General features: G+C 43.9%; 2 protein-coding genes across 6 annotated transcripts in view; one reads left to right on the top strand and one right to left on the bottom strand.

Annotated features, from left to right (window-relative positions):
- Positions 1-15,612, top strand: part of LOC310681610 (testis expressed protein 56-like) — a 30,084-nt gene extending 14,472 nt beyond the window's left edge. Inside the window, exon 4 of the mRNA XM_083449668.1 lies at positions 15,380-15,612. Within this exon, the coding sequence (XP_083305794.1) occupies positions 15,380-15,527 (148 nt within the window). The 3' untranslated portion in view covers positions 15,528-15,612. The remainder of the gene's footprint in view (positions 1-15,379) is intronic.
- The window catches only part of ECI2 (enoyl-CoA delta isomerase 2), a 36,242-nt gene that overhangs the window by 6,479 nt on the left and 7,403 nt on the right, over positions 1-22,360 (bottom strand). For 2 of the 5 annotated variants that reach the window (XM_083449569.1, XM_083449567.1), the window contains exons 2-7: positions 10,885-11,050; positions 8,818-8,916; positions 7,699-7,881; positions 6,141-6,210; positions 4,419-4,521; positions 2,304-2,424 (exon numbers count right to left, since the gene is read on the bottom strand). In XM_083449569.1, the coding sequence (XP_083305695.1) occupies positions 2,304-2,424; positions 4,419-4,521; positions 6,141-6,210; positions 7,699-7,881; positions 8,818-8,916; positions 10,885-10,992 (684 nt within the window). In that variant the 5' untranslated portion in view covers positions 10,993-11,050. Of the gene's footprint in view, positions 1-2,303; positions 2,425-4,418; positions 4,522-6,140; positions 6,211-7,698; positions 7,882-8,817; positions 8,917-10,884; positions 11,051-11,142; positions 11,164-22,360 lie in introns of those variants that run through there. The other 3 variants (XM_083449570.1, XM_083449568.1, XM_083449571.1) reach the window with 2 other exon arrangements.

Raw genomic sequence — 22,360 nt, 5'->3', positions numbered from 1 at the left:
AACAGTTCTTACTGTAGAAAGATCTTGTTGATGTTTAGTCGGAATCTCCTTTCTTGTAACTTGAAGCCACTGGTTCAGGTCTTAGCCTCCAGAGCAGGAGAAAGCAAGCTTGCCCCCTCTTCCATGTGACAGCCCTTGAGATATTTGATGATGGCTATCATATCTGCTCTCAGCCTCCTATTTTCCAGGCTAAACATACTCAACTCCCTCATCAAACTTTGGCTCCCAGACCCTTGGTCATCTTGGTTGCCCTCCTCTGCACACATTTCAACTTGTCAATATCCCTTTTAAATTGCATGAGGGTTTCTATACGTGGTTAGATAATAATATGTGCAGCCCTAGCTACAAAAGTCAAGCTTTCCATGGTTTGCGTGCTATGCAGAAGGAACAATGAAGCCTGCCTTTGACTTGAGACAATTTATCAGTGACCCAATTACAGCTGTCATCCAGAACGAGACCACAAGTGGCTTTGGACATGTGCTTGTCATGCTGAAGTTCACAGTTCTTTGTATAAATGACAGGGGACAGACACAGTCAGCGACAATGCATGTTCTGGACCTGAATCATCCACAGTAATGATGTTTATACATCCGATAGCTTACTTGGATAGAAAGCATTGTATGCTCTCAAACATAATGGAACAGAGAAAAGAATGAGAGAGGGAGCCATAATCATCATCATCATCACACACACACACACACACACACACACACACACACTAACCATCTGACTGGGTTTCCCCGGCCACTCTGGGCAGCTCCCAACAGAATATTAAAGGTAAAGGGACCCCTGAGCACTAAGTCCAGTCGTGGCCGACTCTGGGGTTGCGGTGCTCATCTCGCTTTACTGGCTGAGGGAGCCGGCGTACAGCTTCCGGGCCATGTGGCCAGCATGACTAAGCCGCTTCTGGCGAACCAGAGTAGCACACAGAAACACCGTTTACCTTCCCACCAGAGCGGTACCTTGCACTTGACGTATCTACTTGCACTTGACGTGCTTTCGAACTGTTAGGTTGGCAGGAGCAGGGACCGAGCAACGGGAGCTCAACCCATTGCGGGGATTCGAACTGCTGACCTTCTGATCGGCAAGTCCTAGGCTCTGTGGTTTAACCCACAGCGCCACCCGCATTCCAGGACACAGTACATAGGATGTTAATAATAATAATTGGTTTAACCCTTAATCTGTGGTTTAACCCTTAACAGAATATTAAAAACACACACACACAAAAATCAAACATTAAAAATTTCCCTAAACAGGGCTGCCTTCAGATGTCTTCTAAAAGTCAGATAGTTGTTTATTTCCTTGACATCTGAAATGAGGGCGTTCCACAGTGCTGGCGCCACTACCGAGAAGGCCCTCTGCCTGATTCCCTGTAACCTTGCAGGGAGGGAACCGCCAGAAGGCCCTCAGTGCTGGACCTCAGTGTCTGGGCAGAATGATGGGGATGGAGACGCTCCTTCACGTATACTTGGGCTGAGACCGTTTAGGGCTTTCAAGGTCAGCACCAACACTTTGAATTGTGCTCGGAAACGTACTGGGAGCCAATGTAGGTCTTTCAGGACCAGTGTTATATGGTCACAGCGGTCACCAGTCTAGCTGTCGCATTCTGGATTAGTCGTAGTTTCCAGGTCACCTTCAAAGGTAGCCCCACGTAGAGCGCATGGCAGTAGTCCAAGCGGGGATAACTAGACAGAGTATCAGTGCAGAGGCACTATAATTCTGCATTTCTAATTGGACCAACCTAGGAAAACACTGCACACCACATTTTCTACCCGCAGCTCATGTCCCATCTGAAACTGAGATGCCAGGAGAAAATAAGGGCAAAGAGAACCAGGGAAGCTTTGCTCTCTCTGCCAAATTCCAACTTGCAGTCCAGCTGGGAGAAGGCTGTGCAAAGTTGGCTGTTCTTGCAGGCCAAAAGGAGCACAGGAAGAGCAAGATGCCAGCTCAGAGCCATCTTAGCTACTGACGTTCAGATGAACTCAGGGAGGGCAGCAAGTTCTGGAAGCCTCTTTCAGGCAGTATTTCTAAATGGTCACAGCTCATAGCAACAGGTAGGAAAGCTGAGCCAACACATTTTTTTACTGATGTGAAGGGGAAAGACTCTTTGTATTTCCCTTATTTATACTGAGTCATACATTTTATGATGCTGTCAGCTGTCTCAAGTCTCCATTTGGAAGGAAACTCAGTGCACAAACTGAATAAAGAATTTTTTACTTTAAATAACTTCAATTTCTATGAGAGCCCAATACTGGATTGGGAGTGGGGGGGGGGTGTGTCAGACATTCATGCAGAAAACTTACCCTGTCAGTAGCATACACCACGTCAAACAGCCCAAGGAGAGTTACGGCAATACCCACAGCTGGCCCATTCACCACAGCGATTAATGGCTTAGGAAAATCAATAAAATGGTCTACAAAGTCTCTAGAAAGAAAAAGGAACAGAATATAATGGCTGTAGATAGTGGAACAGTCTTCCACACAGTGTCAGCAATTTCCCCACATCACAACACACATGTCAGCTATTGCCCAACGATACATCTCAGCCATTTTGTGTTTTAGGTAAAGGTAAAGGGACCCCTGACCATTAGGTCCAGTCGTGGCCGACTCTGGGGTTGCAGCGCTCATCTCGCTTTATTGGCTGAGGGAGCCGGCGTACAGCTTCCCGGTCATGTGGCCAGCATGACTAAGCCGCTTCTGGCGAACCAGAGCAGTGCACAGAAACGCCGTTTACCTTCCCGCCAGAGCGATACCTATTTATCTACTTGCACTTTGCCGTGCTTTCAAAGTGCTAGGTTGGCAGGAGCAGAGACCGAGCAATAGGAGCTCACCCCGTTGCAGGGATTCGAACCACCGACCTTCTGATCAGCAAGTCCTAGGCTCTGTGGTTTAACCCACAGCGCCACTGTGTTTACTTGCAGCCTAAAGGCAAAACCACTTCTCCTCCCAATGATTGATTTTCATCATGCTGCGATCCCTCACAGTGAATCACGATAATGATGCACCCACTTTCCAGACCCTCTCTAAAGGGACCTGGGAAAGGAGGGTTAATTTCTTCAGGGTTTTTTCCTTTGTTTGACATCATTATTTCAAAGTACAGCAGACACATTGGGCTGTAAAACCATGACAAGGCGGTGTGTAAGTGGCACATAAATGAAAGCAGATAATGTCAGTCTCTTGAACTTGAAAGATTCCACAGTATAGTGAAGACAGAGAAGTGGGAAGTATTGTACCCTCTTGGTCAGTGCAAAGCTAGCATCTGTGAACTCAAAACTGACTGCACCAGAGCAATTAAGTACTTTAATGGGAGGTTTGCATTCTCCAATACTGCAGCTATAATGAATGCCAGAGGTTCACATTGCTTTCAGGGTGCTTCTAGATATTGGGGTCAATGCCTGATAACAGGGCAAACAGGAAGTACCTCATATAAGAGATACTTCTTGATGTAGGGGGTTTTGCTTGGTTTTAGCTGGCAGTCCAAGTCAAAACCTTCCAGAGTCAGGCTGATCTTTTAAAGGTCTGTACAGGATGGGTGTGTTTCTCTCAAATGACAGCAAACAGAGCTTTCATATACTAGCCCTGCAAACTAATTAAGGAAGCATCCTTCCATCCATTCACAGCAATGAAATGGGCCCTCATCAACTAGTTATAACAAAAGCCTTCAACACAATTTGCTCAGTCTCCATTACAAATACAGAAAGAAGGCATAATTTAGGATCCAGCACTATACCCTGTCACCTGTGATGGTGCTAATCTCTGTGACCAGCTTCCCCCAAAATGCAACATTTGGGAGGCTCTAAAGAAACAAAATTCAAGAACACCATCAATGATTTTAGCTGAATTCTATAGGATCCTTTGTTTAATTTAGTTGTTCTACTTGAAATTGCCAACTAGTCTTAAAATTTATGTATTTTATTAAATTTATATATTATACATGCATTAATTTTCAAATTGGATATGGAAATAATCATAGGTAAGTAATACAGGTTCAGTATGTTTATAAATGTTTTTACATAGATTTATCAGGTCCTTCTCAACTGCACTGTTATTCATAATGTGTAAGACAAAAACCTTCCACTTGTTAACTTACAAAGGGAATAGATACGAACTCTCCCATAACTTGCGTTTTCTTGGGCTGCACAATTTCTATTCCACACAAAATACACACATCAGTTGAGCTCCTGTGAAAAAAGCCACTGCTTCTAATGCCGAGAATTTATCAAAAGGTGCAATCCTTTGCACGCTTACTTAGGGGCAACCCCACTGAACTCAAGAGGGATTTGCTTCTAAGTAAACCAGATCAGGCTACACATTTCAGTTTTCTCTTTTTTCAAAATGTGTTAAAATGCGGTGTCCCTCTCCCACCACACATTCTGCATGTCTGGTATGCATTTCAACACAATGCAAAACAAGTCATACTTGAGCATTTCTGCAGAATTCTTTGCCATCTCCTCTAATCCATTTGCTGGGAGGTTAGTAAAGTTGTTCAGGTCATTTCCACTACAATAGTAATCTCCACTACCTGTAAACAAGCACACACATCAGGACTTCTGAGCTGGTGAAATAAACTCAAATGGAAAATAGCCAGACGATGTTTATGAATGAACATTCTCTATTTAAGTATTTAGCTTGTTATGGGCACAATAAAACATTTAGGATTTTTTTATGCCTCTCTGATTTCAAATGGAAGATAGTGAACGCATGTTTAACTACTCCAGGAAAGTCAATAGAACATTAAAATTCCATCTTCGTCTGAATTGAGCTCTCAGTTACTTCAAACTGGCTCAAAAGCTTAACAAGTATTTAACCAATTAAGAACCTTCCGGTTGCAGTGTTTCTACTTGATTGTAGGGTCTCTGAAAATAATGGGGCTCCCATCTATTGGAGGCTTCTGCTGGTAAATGGAGCAGAGCACATTTTCGCCAATTCTCCTCCCCTCCCTCCAGAAAAACTGCTCTGGGGAGCTGGGGAGGGGACACTGAGACCTGTAAGGGGAAGGGGAAATTGGTGGTAATCACCTCACTCCCCTTCTGCTGGATCAGAGCTGGGTGTTTTTAGGATTCCCTCCTTGACAACGCTATCGTCTGTAGAGCAAATGTGGTTTTATACAGGTACAGAAGAAAGAAAAATCAAATGATGACAGTGCAAGTGTGTGGGCTACTAGAGAGGAGAACCCGGCTGCTTTGCTTCCCCTTGGCGGTTTTGCTGCAGTCTCGCTGAGCCCCAAACTCTCTCCAGACTAACCACAACCTGCAACCAAGTTTAGCCCTATCGTTTCAAAGAATCATAGACTCGAAGAGTTGGAAGGGACCCTGAGGATCATCTAGTCCAAACCCCTGCAATACAGGGCTATGCAGCTGTCCCAAATGGAGATTGAACCTGCAACCTTGGTGTTACCAGCGCCACGCTCTAACCAACTGAGCTATCTAGGCTACAGCTCAGGGTTTGTCTGGAGGAGCTAATCTTGAGCCTGGGTTCCAAGGACACATGAAGCGAAACCACAGCTTAGCTCAACATAACTCAGCTCAACAAGCCACCGAGGAGGAGAAAAATCACCAGGATTTCCTCTTTGGGAGCGCACACACTTCAATTAAGCCATATGAAAACCATATCCCCCATCTCATACATTGAAAAGGTCATGAGAAGACACGATTTGGAGGATAGAAACTGGCGTGTGTGTGTTTTACCATACACATTTGGATGAGTTGGGCAAGGGGACCTGCACCACTTGCTTGCCCTTCCTGCTACTGGGGATTCACTGCTTCGTCTCATTCCTTCTGGTGCACTTTGTCACCTTCAGATTTCCACCAGTTCCTTTGTGTTCTCTGTAGGCACAGCACACAAGGAAAAGGACCAGGCAGAGAGCCTTCTTTGTAGTGGCGCCCGCCCCGTGGAACGCCCTCACATCAGATGTCAAGGAAATAAACAGCTATCTGACTTTTAGAAGAATTCTGAAGATAGCCCTGTTTAGGGGAATTTTTTATGTTTGATGTTTTATCGTGTTGGGAGCCGCCCAGAGTGGCTGGAGAAACCCAGTCAGGTGGGCGGGTTATAAATAAATTGTTTATTATTATTATTATTTGCATACTGGGATTTTGAAAGAAAAACAAACTTGATAGAGAATACAGGAAAGGGTAGTACCTGTGAAAACCGTAATTACAGAGTCATCTTTTGCTGCTTCCTCAAGTGCTTCAACAATTTCATCGTACATCTGCACAGAATGAGAAAGGAAGAACAAGTACCATTTGATGTTACAGGAAGTTCGAGAAATTTGGGGGTAGCTAGCTGGATCTAAGACCAGCCTTTCTCAAGATAATCATCTTAGGCTCCTGCTCCCATCAGCTCCAGCAAGCATGCCCAATGGTCAGGGATGGAAATTGCAGTTAAAAACATTTGGGTGGAGCACCGGGTTTGGGAAGGCTGCCTAAGATTCTACTACATCTGCATAGTCTCGGCTGAATCCAGAGCCTGGACAATACAGGAACTCCTTTTTTTCTCTCATCTTGCAAAAAGAATTGCCCTGGGCATGCAGAGTATTCATAACTAATAAGAATGGGAAGCCCCTAATCAGGCAGCCCACTGGATTGTGCTCTTTTTTGTTTTAATCCTGCAAATATATACATGCTTAACATTTTGCTTATATGAAAGGAAGGACCAAGAGATGTGAGTGTGTGGATGAGCAGAGAAGCCATCCAAATGTTTTAAATGCATTTCCCTACCACCATCAGCCAGTGATTTGTATAGAGGTGAGCAAACACACAGTTTATTTTACCCTAAAGGTAAAGGGACCCCTGACCATTAGGTCCAGTCGTGGCCGACTCTGGGGTTGCGGCACTCATCTCGCTTTATTGGCCAAGGGAGCCGGTGTACAGTGTCCAGGTCATGTGGCCAGCATGACTAAGCCGCTTCTGGTGAACCAGAGCAGCGCACAGAAATGCCGTTTACCTTCCCACCGGAGCGGTACCTATTTATCTACTTGCACTTTGACGTGCTTTTGAACTGCTAGGTGGGCAGGAGCAGGGACCGAGCAACGGGAGCTTACCCAGTTGCGGGGATTCGAACCGCCGACCTTCTGATCGGCAAGTCCTAGGCTCTGTGGTTTAACCCACAGTGCCACCCGCGTTCTATTTATTTTACCTTAGTATACCCTAATTTTTGTACACATTACTTGGTGGGCGAACTACATTGCAAAATTCAGAGGATGGCTGTGTTTCCGTTTCGTTTTAGAAATTAGGGAGGTTTGCCTCTAATGTGCCAAAAATGAATTTCTCCCCCATCCCTACCTCCCATATACCAGCTACTGCCCTTCCCATGGAAATTAATTTTGAGGCTTACTGAAGACCCTTTATTTTAGAGAAGCCTTCTCAAGAGGATTGCACATTATTAACGTATACAAACAAAAGTCAATTTGTACATTGTTTCATTGTATTTTATTTCTTATATATAATTTCTTATATATCTTATATATATATATATGAGAGAAAGATTACAGAGACCACCCAGAAAGAAAAAAGTGAGAGCAAAAGGTGGAGGGAAGAAAACATAAAATTGATAGTGCAGCAGGTAGTACAAGGGATGGTAATCTGTCCTCTACTTTTCAGTTCTTAAAAGTTCTGCTGGATCTTTCTCTTTTTTAAAATTTCCATCTCACTTTCTCTGTTAGCCAATGATTTGTGACCTGTGCGATGAACCAGCTTACCTTTTTACTGATAGCATTTTTCACCTTGGGGCGGTTTAACACAATCTTTGTGATGTTGTCTTTAGTAGAAACCTCTAGTGTTTCATAGGCAGCCTTGCTGCCAGGAGGAGTCGCTTCAACCTGAGAAGATTCTGCAGCCACCAAACTGGATACAAGTTCAATGTATTTCTGTCTTGCGCTGTCCTGGAACGAGAAGCCCACTCCAAGTATAATAAAACAGGTGACGGATTACATATAGCTAGGGTCCAGATACAAAATCGTGAATACAGTGCAAATAGCACCAAGGTAAAGGATTCTGGCTTCAAAGTAATTTTTTTAATGAGATACTTAGTTCCATTTCACTTTTAATTTTTGTACCACCTTTCTTTATTGCTAAACACAAGGCAGTCTACAAGCAACAAAATATACAATGAGGAACCCGCACCTTATAATAATACAGAAAGTCATAATAAAACTTAACTTTAAAATATAACAAATTATATCAAGTTAAATATTCAAAAATCTATTAGAACATAATAGCACACAATAAAATTAACTCTCAAAACATCAGCAAATAATAATTACCGGATTTTTCGCTCTATAGGACGCACCCGACCATAGGACGCACTTTGTTTTAGAGGGGGAAAACAAGAAAAAAAAAATCTCCCCCTCTCTGTCCAGCGCCCCTTCAGCGAAGCGGCAGGAGGCACTGCGCAGAGAGGGGGAGAATTTTTTCCCCTTGTTCTCCCCCTCTAAAACAAGGTGCCGTTCAAGGTGCGTTCAGTCTACCTTGGAAGCCTGGAGAGGCTTCACCAGCATGCTCTCCACAGGGAAGGTGCAGGCAAGAAGCAGCACCCCACAGGATTGAACCCTCCTGCTTTCAGATGAGAGGGAGGTAGGAAGGAGACACAGGATTTCATTCTTCTCCCACGAAAATCCCTAATAAAACAGTAGCCCCACCCAAAACTGATTTTGCCCGGGATGTTCCCTGGAGTGGGGCAGATAGGTGGACAGTGCACGACCCTATTTGATATATATTATGTGAACTGCCCTGGGAAGAACTTTTAATTTTGAAAGATGGTTTACAAATAAAACAAAGGCCGAATAAAATAAATTTGCCCTTCGTAGCATACTACTCACCTGTGGCAAATTGCCAAGTGATTGCCATGCATCCCATTTGGCCTTTTTGACAAAGTCTAGCATCCCTGGTTTGGGAGCTTTGCAGGGGCCCTCAGTAGCCTATGTGAATAAGAAAGAAAGAAAAATCTAACCATTTGAGTAAGTTTACACTGATTAGCCAATGGAAAAGGACAGAATCACCCACATGGATTCAATGGGTTGGCTCACTCATAATGCTAAATCTAGCCAGACTGAGCATAAGCAAAACGTTGGACTGATGTGCTCCCTTACTCCCATGCAGCCAGGTCAATGATTCCAGCAGTTTCATTTTATTTTTTTAATAAATCTCAACTTACTGTTGCAAACCAACCAGGGGATCCTGGTTCAAAACAATTTTGGATATGTTTCACAGGCCAGCTTCATAACCCGTGGTTTGAAGCTGGCTTGTTATGAAACTTACCAGAGTTTGTTGCTCCCTGGTTTGAATCTAAGATTAAGCAAGGGAATATTTTAAAGTGAAACTGAGCTCTCCCAATGTCCTTCTCTTAGCCACGCAGGAGAAGCAGAAGGGAGAGGGCATGTGAACTCGATGCTTTATTTGGGCTCGGACAGGCCCACACAGTACCACACCATAGTGTAGTGCTACACGCAAATGTGGTCGTTATATACTCTGCTAATAAATACTTGAATAGCAAGTAAGTTTCAAAATTATTATGAAAAGCAGTCTGCATTTTAAGATGTCCAGGGTGGATAAAAACCAATTATTATTTTTATTTAAAAAATCATTTTTTTTTATTTAAATGGTTTTTTTGACTTACATTGGATTTTTAAAATAAAATGCTTTTGGAGGAAAAATGATTCTAAAGATAGTTTCCTCTTATAGTTACATTATAGTCCAAAGGCTATTCATCAGGAAATAAGGATTTGTTTTAAGTTTCTCATGTGTGCTAAAACTCAGTCTAAGTTTTGGGTTTTTTTTAATTGTTTAACCACACTAGATAACAAACATGCATACATGTGCTATAATGTTATTGTTTTAGTTAAACAAATAGTTTAAATTGTTACTAATGATTATTTTTCCGTCCAATAATGTACAGCAGAAAAGCTGTCCAAATATAAACAGTTAACTGATTAAACCTCACTATAATTTCATAATTATCTGTCAATGTATTTCTAATAGCATAACCAAATCAGTAATTATTGATATAACTGCAAAAACTACTCTGAAAATTTATTATTCCAAAAATGAAACCTTCAGTTTTAAATATTAAGATTATACCAGCAAGAAGGAGTCTTTCTGTAAAAAGAAAGAAAGATTTAAATCAAGTCTTACTGACTGGTGATTTAAATCAATTTGATTTAAATCAAATACACCCTATACTAAACATTCTGATGAAATCAACAAAAGGCATGCAACAAATTTCTGGAGTCTTAATTCCACTTGATACACCCACTACTGCAATAAGATTTCTCTGTTCTTCCATGCAGTTCAGAGCACAGCCTCATCAAAGCCTCTTAAAAGTCAAATGAAATATATGCAGGTCTCACAGTCCTTTGAAAGGCCAAAATGGAGATAGTTGTGACTTCCACAGGGAGTTCATGGGGAAAGTGCAAGAAAGGCCTCTCTCCCTGGCTGCTGAATTACTCTGCCTCATAACATGAGGTAAGCAGAGAAGGACCAGATCCAAAAACGTCAACAGGGGTTCACAGTAAGGATTCCAGAGACTCATCCCCCATAACTAAATATATACAACTAACACATTAATATACTATCATTTCCAACATCTGTGGGACTTTTCCTGTGCGAGGAAGCAGCACCAAATGAATGAGTTCTCTTGTTACATATGCTTGTAGAGTCCAGAAGTACAAACGGGGTTTAAGAAAAACTCAAGAGAGCAGCTAGGAAAAGCTTGCTTCAGCTTGATAAACTAGCAGTTTTTAAAAGAAAAGCACACTTTGTGCAATGGACTGTGCATTTTAAAGCAACCCTTTGGTTGAAACTGCAGACTGGCTTAGCCAAACTGTTCCAACAAACATTTCTCCAATGCAGCTATTTTCATTTTACAGACTGAAAACGGATAGAGCTACCTGTTTAAACAATGCATAAATATTCAGTTTGACTTGGTTGCCAGGATCCGTCTTCAAAAGCTTCAGCTGCTCTCTGGCCTTTTCAAAGTCTTCCTGGCTGAACTTCATGGTAGATTTAGTAGTGTGTAATTGTAGCGCAGGGAAATGAAGGCCATACACTGGACTGCTGGGGCGGGGAGAGAGAAAGGAAATAAAATCAATTCAGTTCTTGCATTCAAATCTTCAGTGGATCGTAAAATCAACACTTAAGTTACTTACTCGTCAAGTGTTCAAAAGCCTTCAAATACAAGACCAGTTAATAAGTACAAAAAAGGCTGCGTGGAAAATCATGGCGAAACCTGCGGTCCAATTAACCTTTGGACAAGATTACCGGTATGTAAGCCAATCTTCTGTGTAAACATTAACTCGTGGATTTTGTTGGGACGCTAGCAAAAAGGAGCAAAACATATATGAAAGGGATGTCGTTCAAGTAGGAATTCCATACAGACCCCTCCCAAAAATAAGAAGTCCAGCTGGAGTTTGTGTTTTGCTTTCAGGCCAGTGAATGAAAACGAGAGAGAAGACAAGGGTTCTTCTTCCTCCTACCCGGCCCCGCTCACATTTCACACACAAGGAATCTGTGGCCTCCAAGAATCCCCACTATCCATGACCACTGGTCCACACTGGTTGGGGTTGATGGGAGTTGGAATCTGACATCATCTAGAGCTCTAGGGGTTCCCAATCCTTGACTCATGTGCCTAGGTTGCTTCTGCGCTGAGCCCTGTCTCGTCAGCAAATTGCAATGGTGTATTTGCTGGTAATTTGGATTAAAACACTGACTGAATCAGGTGAGGGAAGCAGGGGAGACACCATTGCTTTAAGTATTTCTGTTCAGCATTTAGCCTTCTAAATACTACAGCAAGAACGCCAAGAATCTCTGTACCATCGAAATCTTTCCAAAATGGATGCATGGAGAATGTCAGAACTATAGAGGTGCATCGATTAGTAGCAAGTGAAACCTTAAAAAACCAAAAAACCCGCGTTCTGAAAATTGTATTCTTGGCAAGATTAAAAGCATTCCCCATTTCAACTATATCACAGACACGTGTTCTTTATTATCCTGGCTCTCAGGCCACTTCATTATAATTCTGGGCAGTTAGCCTTATTTACCTCATTAGGCACTCTTGTAATGGCTTTAAAATAATTCGGTTTATCTCCATATAACACAACAAGCTTCTATTTGGCAGTTAATCCCTAATTAATAAATAAAGACATCCTTGGTTTTTAGAAGGCACTTCTACCAGGGACCTAACAGCAGGATGGTGACCTCTCCCTGAAGAGAACATTTAACACACAAAAAACCCGCTATCCCCATTCCCCAAGGGGGATATAGTCTTATCAAGAGACTATTGACCTTCCACGATGCCAGGCAGAATCAAAGCAATTTTCTAAAAGGCTACTAAAGGCCTTAATCCAATACAAAGAGCTTTCAAAAAAAAACTGCACAGCAGGAGTGATTGCTTAGCTGGGGAAACTGCTGGGAAATTGCAAGAGAGTGTAATTATGTGCATGATAGCGAGTCCCTGCTTACAGAATTTATCATCGACATAGCCTAAGATCCTATACAGCTAGGGTGTCATTAAAAAAAAAAAGCACTACAAAGGCAAACCTATGCACGTTCACTCAATTTTCAACGACGCTTACTCCCTGGTAAATGTGTTTTAAGATTGCAGCCTATGCTCTGCAGCAAAGCTGACTGTTCTCTTAAGCAACTGTGCCAAGTCACACAGGGCAATGTTGAGCAGTTTAATGGGACTTTCCAAAAGCTTTGCACACGATAGTCAAGCATGGTCTAGTGCAGGAATGTCCAAAGTTCGTTTCGGGGGCTTAATCCGGCCAGACAGTCGGTTTAATCCGGCCCCTGTGGCAGTTTATTTCCTGGGGTAAAATCCTTTTAAAAACTTCAACCCTAAAAAAAGCTCAACCACCTCAATCCTAAAACAACTTTGGGGTAAAATCATAAAAAATGTCAAAAACTTCAATCCTAAAAAAAGGTCATCAACTTTGGTCGGCCCTCATGGCCCTTCACTTCATCAAATCTGGCGCTCTTTGAAAAAAGTTTGGACACCACTGGTCTAGCGAGTAACAAACTTTCCAAGCTTCCCACACTGAATCACACAACAGTTTTTGCGAGAGGTGGCTTGAATGGGGTGTATGGCGGGACATGTCATGGAAGTCTACTCAATATGGAACCAGAGGAGAACTCCAGTGTATAGTTAGCAGAGTAAAAACTTAAAACATGCTGCAGGATTCCCAAAAAATAGACCAGAGGGAAATTACCTCGAGCAGAGCTTTACTGAAGGCAAATGAGCATAATGGTCACAAATCCAACACATTCAGGACTGGCACTGCCCATAAGAAATCCAGTTGCAGCAGACTTAACTTAAACTTACAATAGCTTATAATAAAACCTTATTTTGAAATGGTATCCCTTTCCCACCTACACAGCTATGATATGCCCACCAATGTAGACAGAACATCACAGGATGTAAACGTTAACAAATCACTATTACCCGCTGCCCATGAAGTGTGGAAAAATCAATCACAATTCTGCACAGAGCTTACAGCAGAAAAATTATTGGGTAATGCTAGCTGGAAGTGATCCAATCAGGAAAGTTATACTACAAAATCTAGAGGACTATCGTGGTATGATGTTATGTGCAATGAACAAAACAGGATGCAGCCGGTTATGCTCCCTTTACCCACAATCTCTCTCCAGCAGATGGCTGGAACTTGTGGAGCAGTGTGAAGAGATGTCCTCTGCTCCTGGAAGGAGATGATCTAAGTTCATGCAAGGAGAGCAGAAAGGTCATAGAATCATAGAATCAAAGAGTTGGAAGAGACCACAAGGGCCATCGAGTCCAACCCCCTGCCAAGCAGGAAACACCATCAGAGCACTCCTGACATATGGTTGTCAAGCCTCTGCTTAAAGACCTCCAAAAAAGGAGACTCCACCACACTCCTTGGCAGCAAATTCCACTGTCAAACAGCTCTTACTGTCAGGAAGTTCTTCCTAATGTTTAGGTGGAATCTTCTTTCTTGTAGTTTGGATCCATTGCTCCGTGTCCGCTTCTCTGGAGCAGCAGAAAACAACCTTTCTCCCTCCTCTATGTGGCATCCTTTTATATATTTGAACATGGCTATCATATCACCCCTTAACCTCCTCTTCTCCAGGCTAAACATGCCCAGCTCCCTTAGCCGTTCCTCATAAGGCATCGTTTCCAGGCCTTTGACCATTTTGGTTGCCCTCCTCTGGACACGTTCCAGTTTGTCAGTGTCCTTCTTGAACTGTGGTGCCCAGAACTGGACACGGTACTCCAGGTGAGGTCTGACCAGAGCAGAATACAGTGGCACTATTACTTCCCTTGATCTAGATGCTATACTCCTATTGATGCAGCCCAGAATTGCATTGGCTTTTTTAGCTGCCGCGTCACACTGTTGGCTCATGTCAAGTTTGTTGTCAACCAAGACTCCTAGATCCTTTTCACATGTACTGCTCTCAAGCCAGGTGTCACCCATCTTGTATTTGTGCCTCTCATTTTTTTTGCCCAAGTGCAATACTTTACATTTCTCCCTGTTAAAATTCATCTTGTTTGTTTTGGCCCAGTTCTCTAATCTGTCAAGGTCGTTTTGAAGTGTGATCCTGTCCTCTGGGGTCCATAGGTACCTTCACAGAACCTTCTCAAAGCTCTTCCAACAGGGACAGTGAGTTCAGATTACAACTTTCTGTGCGCCACCCCAAAGTATCAGCTAGGCAGCTGGTCCAAGTGGGGGAGATACAAGGCATGTACATATCTTTCTTCCCAAAAAGTGCATTCTTCCATTGTCTCCCGAGGCAGACGGATGACAACCAACAACCCTTCTTCCTCTTGCAGGAAATCCTTATGAGACAAAAGTGGGTGTTGCATTGCAATGGACTTGTTGCCTTACAAAGACAGGAAATACCCATCTCTGCACCTAATTTCATTGTGCATGATCAATATTTCAAGCAACAGTTAGAGTTTCCCACTTCTTTTGAAGCTGGTGTTCATGAATGCAAACCTATGTAGGAGTGTGAACGAAAAATAAACAAGTGAAAGGTTTGTGTGACCATTCCCTTGGCGCATTTGGCTGCAAAGCATAATTTCAGCAGATCATCTTTTTCAGGAAGGGGAACACTTCTTGTTCTTCTTTTTCCAGGATAAATTCACAGCTAGATCTCATGGTTCATAATCCTATTACGGATAATCCTATCAAATGAATAGCATGCCCGCCAGACAATCTTGTCAATATATTCTGAAGCAGAAAAGCAGATTCTCTTTTATCCTTTTAATGATCTTTCCTCAGGCCTGAGTTCCACAGTGTCAAGCTTTTGTTAGGGAAGGCTTTTATATTAAAAAGATAATACTTTAATAATCAATTAGTTGGTATACTGTCATCTTGTTTTGGCTATTTCTCTCTCTCTCTCTGCAATTAGGAAGCATAGAAATAACGAGTTCTGGCACGCACCTTCTCTTCAGCAGCAGTCCTGCCCTCGGAGAGGGAAAAAGGCAAAGTACAAGATTTCTTATATTTGCTTCCAGAACCTTGGACGCCGTCTCCCCTCTCCCCGCATCCTCTTCTAATTACCTTTCTCGTCCACTACATCTGTCTAAACTATTTTAATTTAAGAGGATGCAATGACTACAAAGAGTCTGAGGGATAATTAGTATTTAGTGAGAGTAAGAATGAGAAAGCATAAACCTTTAATCACCCCTAGCTGAAGCCAACTGGTAAATTAAAACAAGGAAAGGCATTTCAGATTCAGGTTCTTTTTTTAACTTGCGAAATTGAAGTTACTTATTTATTACATTTGTATCCCAACTTTGTGAGAGCTGGACCATAAAGAAGGCTGATTGCCGAAGAATTGATGCTTTTGAATTATGGTGCTGGAGGAGACTCTTGAGAGTCCCATGGACTGCAAGAAGATCAAATTTATCCGTTCTCAAGGAAATCAGCCCTGAGTGCTCACAGGAAGGACAGATCCTGAAGCTGAGGCTCCAGCACTTTGGCCACCTCATGAGAAGAGAAGGCTCCCTGGAAAAGACCCTGATGTTGGGAAAGATGGAGGCCACAGGGAGAAGGGGACGACAGAGGACGATATGGTTGGACAGTATTCTCGAAGCTACCAACATGAGTTTGACCAAACTGCAGGAGGCAGTGGAAGACAGGAGTGCTTGGCGTGCTCTGGTCCATGGGGTCACGAGAAGTCAGACACAACTAAATGACTAAACAACAACATCCCAACTTTCCTCCTAAGGAGCTCAAGGCAGCATATACGGTTCTCCCACTCTCAATATTATCTTAGCAACAACCTTGTGAGGTAGACAGTATGAACTGTTCAGCAGTCTCAAGAGGTGGTGGCCTCTCCAGAGGGTTTTAAGCAGCAGATGGCCATCTTGTCATGGATGCTTTAGCCAAGATTCCTGCATTGCAGGGGGTTGGACTAGATGACCCTCAGGTCCCTTCCAACTCTACAATTCTAGGATCAGGTTGACTGTTGATGACTGGCCCAAGGTCAGTGAGTTTCAAGCCCATTGGGCATTTGAACTGTGGTCTCTGATGCCTGGCATTCTAGGCACTTCACCACACAGGCTTGAAAATTACAAATTAATTTGCCAACTTCTTATTTTTTTAAAAATACGGTCTCTTTGAAGGATACAGGAGCCACCACCAGGACAGGAAGGGTTTGTAAAGAACTTGGCAATCTGGGAGTGGAGCCAGGACAGAACTTGGAGGTTTCCTGGTTTTTCAGATCCCAAGTACAGTGGTACCTCAGGTTACATACGCTTCAGGTTACATATGCTTCAGGTTACAGACTCCGCTAACCCAGAAATAGTGCTTCAGGTTAAGAACTTTGCTTCAGGATGAGAACAGAAATCGTGCTCCAGCGGTGCGGTGACGACAGGAGGCCCCATTAGCTAAAGTGGTGCTTCAGGTTAAGAACAGTTTCAGGTTAAGTACGGACCTCCGGAACAAATTAAGTACTTAACCTGAGGTACCACTGTATTGGTTCCCTGACAAGACGTGGTTTTATTGTTCTGACTTAGTAAGATAACAGCTGACTGACAACCTTCACTGCGAAGTGTGCTAGGAACTGGACAAATAACCCTCCTGCCACAGACACCGTTAACTAAAATGGAGTTAAACAGCTCTTGAAAGTAGCCTGTGTGTGCATTCTGTGACATTCCCCAGAATCACCAACAGAGACAAAAAGTTCTGAGGCAGAAATGTTCTCGTGCAAAGGGCTCCCTGAGGACAGGAAGTCTGAAAATCATTAGCACAGAAACTACATGGCGTAAGAGTAAATGGTGGTTGTGAACCCTGCATTTTCAAGTGAGGTACATAAGTTTCACTCTTACAGCCCCAAATATTGACAAAACAGATGCTTAGTGCTCTTGAAAGAGCAATTTTGGATTCCCATTGAAAACAAACGGCTCAATTCCCCCAACAAATCTAATCCTTAAGAAACTCTTTCAGCTCTAACAAATGAAGCAGTAAAGACCCCATTTACCTGCTAGTTCTAGTATAACACTACATGGTCCATTAGTTTCCCCCCTAGCAATTGTATTCTCGGATCACCCACTGCTACCGTCTTCAAGATGAGCTCTCGTAAAACTGCCGTCTTCAAGTCACAAGACCCGAAGCAGGCTAACTCAGTTCAATAGAACCATTTGTGAGTTATTTACTTGAAGACTATACAGCTCCCTGTTTATAGAATAGATCCAAAGTCCCTGAAAGGCACTCAAAACCATTGATTCGCAGTAGGGGTTTGTTTTTTAATAAAAGTTTTTTTTTTTTACAATCAAGAGCATGATCGTTCTCAAATCCATTTTAAAAGCAGGTTTCTTCTGCACTTTCCATTAACCCAGAGTGGAGATTTACACGTACTTTCTTCTGTCCCATTCCAAAAGCGTGGGAAGGATTTTCAAATTGCAAGGTGGTTTGAGTTCCCCAATCTTACAAATAAGGCAATCTTGTAGAACCAAAGGAACAGGATGTCCACACAGCAGCTCAGAAGGCATTCTTGTACATTTTCACATCTAAAAATCACCACAACTTATGCCGATTACATATTCTACATTTTCCTTCACATTCCTTAGGTTTGTAACTTCCATACAGCTAGAAACTTAAAACTGTCATTTCAGGGTCATGGCAGAAAATGATAACATCCTTTACCTTGTTTCTCAAATACATCTAAATGCCCACTTAAGTTGTTAGATCTTACAAAGATTGCAATTCTACTCACCAGGGAGAGGAAACCTGGGACCGTCCAGATGTTGTCGGACTTTAAAACCCATCAGCCCCAAGCAGCACTGCCAATGGCTCTTTATTTTGGAACTATTATATGCCACTTTAAAAAACCACCATGATGGATGCTGTAGTCTAACAACATTTGGAAGCCCCATCCCTGCTATTCAGTTACCCGAGTGTAAGGATGGAGTTATCTGCCAATTAAGTCTCTCATTCTCGTTTTTCCAATCATAAATTAAGCCAGGTAAAAGGTAAAGGTACCCCTGCCCGTATGGGCCAGTCTTGACAGACTCTAGGGTTGTGCGCCCATCTCACTCAAGAGGCCGGGGGCCAGCGCTGTCCGGAGACACTTCCGGGTCACGTGGCCAGCGTGACATCACTGCTCTGGCAAGCCAGAGCCGCACACGGAAACGCCGTTTACCTTCCCGCTAGTACGCGGTCCCTATTTATCTACTTGCTCCCAGGGGTGCTTTCGAACTGCTAGGTTGGCAGGCGCTGGGACCCAGCAACGGGAGCGCACCCCGCTGCGGGGATTCGAACCGCCGACCTTTCGATCGGCAAGCCCTAGGCGCTGAGGCCAACTAATTAAGCCAACTAATTAAGCCAACTAATTCTCAATTAAATAAGAATTTTCATGAAAAATTGCCAGCATTTAATGCAGATTTCTCTGTGTACGTAGTCACAAATTGTTGACAGTGGCTCCAGGAGATAAAAAGGGAAGAGGACCCAAAAAGACAGACTCTGAGACACGCACAGACCAACCAACTGAGAGGGGAAGAGGCAAAACAGAAGCAGCACAGCTGTCCCTCAGACCCTAGAAAGGGGCAGGGGGAGAACAAGCAAGCAGAGACCTACAGACCTGCACTGAACTCAATTGGACCTCCTGCCTTTTAAATCATTAATGTTCAACCCTGATTGCAGTTTGGGCACTGGGGACTGAATTTAGCTTACTTACAAGTGTATGTCCATCTTCTGCAGAGCTCCTTCACCTTTGTACTAAAGAAGGGATTTCAGCAGGTTTAGCTTGCCGTGCAAGGCTAATGAAATCTGTACCTGATGCAATCACCTCTACTGTACAAATATTAGAACCACAAGCTGTTCCCCTTAACAGCTGCATGGGGGTTGCATTGGGTGCACCTCTTTATCACTGTCACATACCAAGAGTTCAAATGGCATCCTTTGCACCTGATCCTTCCCGCCTTCTGTTTTTTGTTTTAAAGAGACCAAACCAACAAACAGGGGTGCTGAATGGGGGGGGGGGCACATCAGCATGCACACGGTGTGGGGTGTGCTAACATCATGTGTGCATGCCACAGGGGATGCATGCAGGGCATGTTGTCGTTATGCAGCCCAGGCTGCCTCAATCACACAGAGCGCATGCCAACACAGAAAATAAATGGCGGCCATTCTATGGTGCAATTCACCCATGGATCACTATCCACCGGTTGAAGCCCAACACTTTTAGTGCCATTACAGTGGTACCTCGGGTTAAGAACATAATTCATTCCGGAGGTCCGTTCTTAACCTGAAACTGTTCTTAAGCTGAAGCACCACTTTAGCTAATGGGGCCTCCTGCTGCCGCCACGCCGTCGGAGCACGATTTCTGTTCTCATCCTGAAGCAAGGTTCTTAACCCGAGGTACTATTTCTGGGTTAGCGGAGTCTGTAACCTGAAGCGTATGTAACCTGAAGTGTATGTAACCCGAGATACCACTGTATCTCCAGCTGTGTGCAGTACTGAAAGGACAATGCTTTTCTGATACATTTGAGATCAATAATTCTCTGTCGCACGAGCACCTCAAGCAAACTGAGCGCATTGTCACTAGGGTGGCCAGGTGCCCCTGTCAAGCAAGTTATACCTGCTGAAATTCCCTCTTCTACATAACTTTTGCATCTGGCTGCTCTCAAAATTCCACTATGAACCTGTACACGGTCTTATGGGCAGATCCTAACCCTTGCAGCATCACCAATGATGTTCAAAAGACAGAACTCTTTAATTGTTGCACAAAAGTATGAAGTAACTATGAAATTACCCTATAGTGGAATTCTAAGGAGATGTGACTACTACAAACATTTAGGATCTGAGTAGTAGTCTACAGTCCTGAATATTCTCCCATGGAATAAATGACCACCCAAAACCCAGCATTAGAGAGCTCATGAATCATGCAGTACATCTTCTTTGCAAAAAATCGTTCTTAAAGCATTCCTTCACTTTGCAAAAGACGTTGCACGCCACTTTATCTGTATTCACACTGAGCTCTTAGTGCTACATTTAGCATTGGAAACGTTGTTCCTCCTAGATGGATTGCATGTGCCACATTCTAAATGAGCACTAAACTCATTAGTTCAACCTTCAAGCAGTTCAGTGCAACACGGCTACTACGGTCCCTACAGCAGAACCTTCCAATTAGCTCAGTCAGGGAGGGCAGATATTCATGATTAGATCAATGGGTTTGTGTCTCTCATTGCTATTTTAGAAGGCTAGAAAACAGCTTTCGCGATTCTCTACAGTTAGGAAGGTAGGCAAGAGGGGATAGTTACTGGGAACAGGAAAGTATGCGGGAACACCACATACTAGTTAATTTTAGCTCACATTTAAATTTGGAATGGCTTAAGGCCAAACTATCTGTTATGTGCAATGGTAGCTTGATGGCTCTTCATTAACGGGAGAAGCTGCTTCAGAAGGAGGTGATTCGAACCAGAGAAGTAACAGGCAAAGGATTCTCTAAAAGTGGCCTTTCCAGTCAAAGGCGTACCTAGGGTTCCTTGCGCCCCCTTTGCAAGGAGCTGTATCTGCGCCTCCCCCAGGGGGGGAAATGCTATTCTCCAGTGGGCAGGGGCCAACGCTCCCCACTGTGTGTGCACAAAATCTATAGTTGGTTAAGGGCCAAGGGAAAGGCACTCTGCACATGCCCAGATACTCTACTAGTTTTGCATCTCCCAGAGTGCAGACCAGGCACTGAAAACAGCTGAGCCCTGGCCCAAATTGACACTTGCTGCCCCAATTCTCACGTCCCTCATTGTCTGTCAGATTCCTTTTCTTCTCACTCTCTCACAACCACATCCCTGCTCCCCGTCTTTGCGTGCCGCTGAGCGTAACTGGAAGAGGGGCAAGATGGAGCCATCTGAAGCCACAAGCTTCGCCCAAGTCTCCTGGCCCAAGGGAGTTCAGCCGCCTCGCTTCTCCTCCTGGCCATCCTTCCTCACCTGTCCTGCGGGCCAACCCAGCTGGTGGTTTTGGTGGCGTGGTCAATGTAGACTTTGCCACTGTAGTCACTAGGTTCCTCCCCGCCCTTGGGCAAAGGCAGCTCCTGCCTGGGCATATTGCCCACCACTGTTGGCTGCAGCTGGCAGACAGGTGGGCCAAGCCCGGCAGCAGCCCCATGCAAACAGCTCAGCAACCCCCAGCCAAGCCGGTGGCCTGGCAGGTTGGGGCCAGGACACAGGCCTGGCCAAGACGGCTTTCCTTTTATACCTTCTGGGCTCAACGAGGCATGTGACCCTCCCTTGTCCTGAGTCTGCTCCACCTGAGGAATGACACACCTCCTCCCCGAGCTAGCGGGCCCCACCTGGGCAGTGGGTCCTTGCTGGACTTCCTTCAGAGAACTGACAGCTGTAAGTTCAGGATCCCTGACAGCGCTCGAAAGATCTCACTCACAAGTGTTGGTGCTGACCTTTAAAGCCCTAAACAGCCTTGGTCCTGTATCCCTGAAGGAGCATCTCCACCCCCATCGTTCAGCCCGTACACTGAGATCCAGCGCCGAGGGCCTTCTGGCAGTTCCCTCATTACGAGAAGTGAGGTTACAGGGAACCAGACAGAGGGCCTTCTCGATAGTGGCGCCCGCCCTGTGGAAAGCCCTCCCTTCAGATGTGAAGGAAATAAGTAGCTATCTTATCTTGAAAAGACATCTGAAGGCAGCCCTGTTTAGGGAAGTTTTTAATATTTAATGCTGTACAGTGGTACCTCGGGTTACATTCGCTTCAGGTTACGGACTCCACTAACCCAGAAATAGTACCTCAGGTTAAGAACTTTGCTTCAGGATGAGAACAGAAATCGTGCTCCGGCAGCACAGCAGCAGCAAGAGGCCCCATTAGCTAAAGTGGTGCTTCAGATTAAGAACAGTTTCAGGTTAAGAACAGACCTCCGGAACGAATTAAGTACGTAA

The sequence above is a fragment of the Podarcis tiliguerta genome, assembly GCF_965153285.1.
Source record: "Podarcis tiliguerta genome assembly, chromosome: 7".
Lineage (NCBI taxonomy): Eukaryota > Metazoa > Chordata > Lepidosauria > Squamata > Lacertidae > Podarcis > Podarcis tiliguerta.
This window is presented reverse-complemented; position numbering and strand designations above follow the sequence as displayed.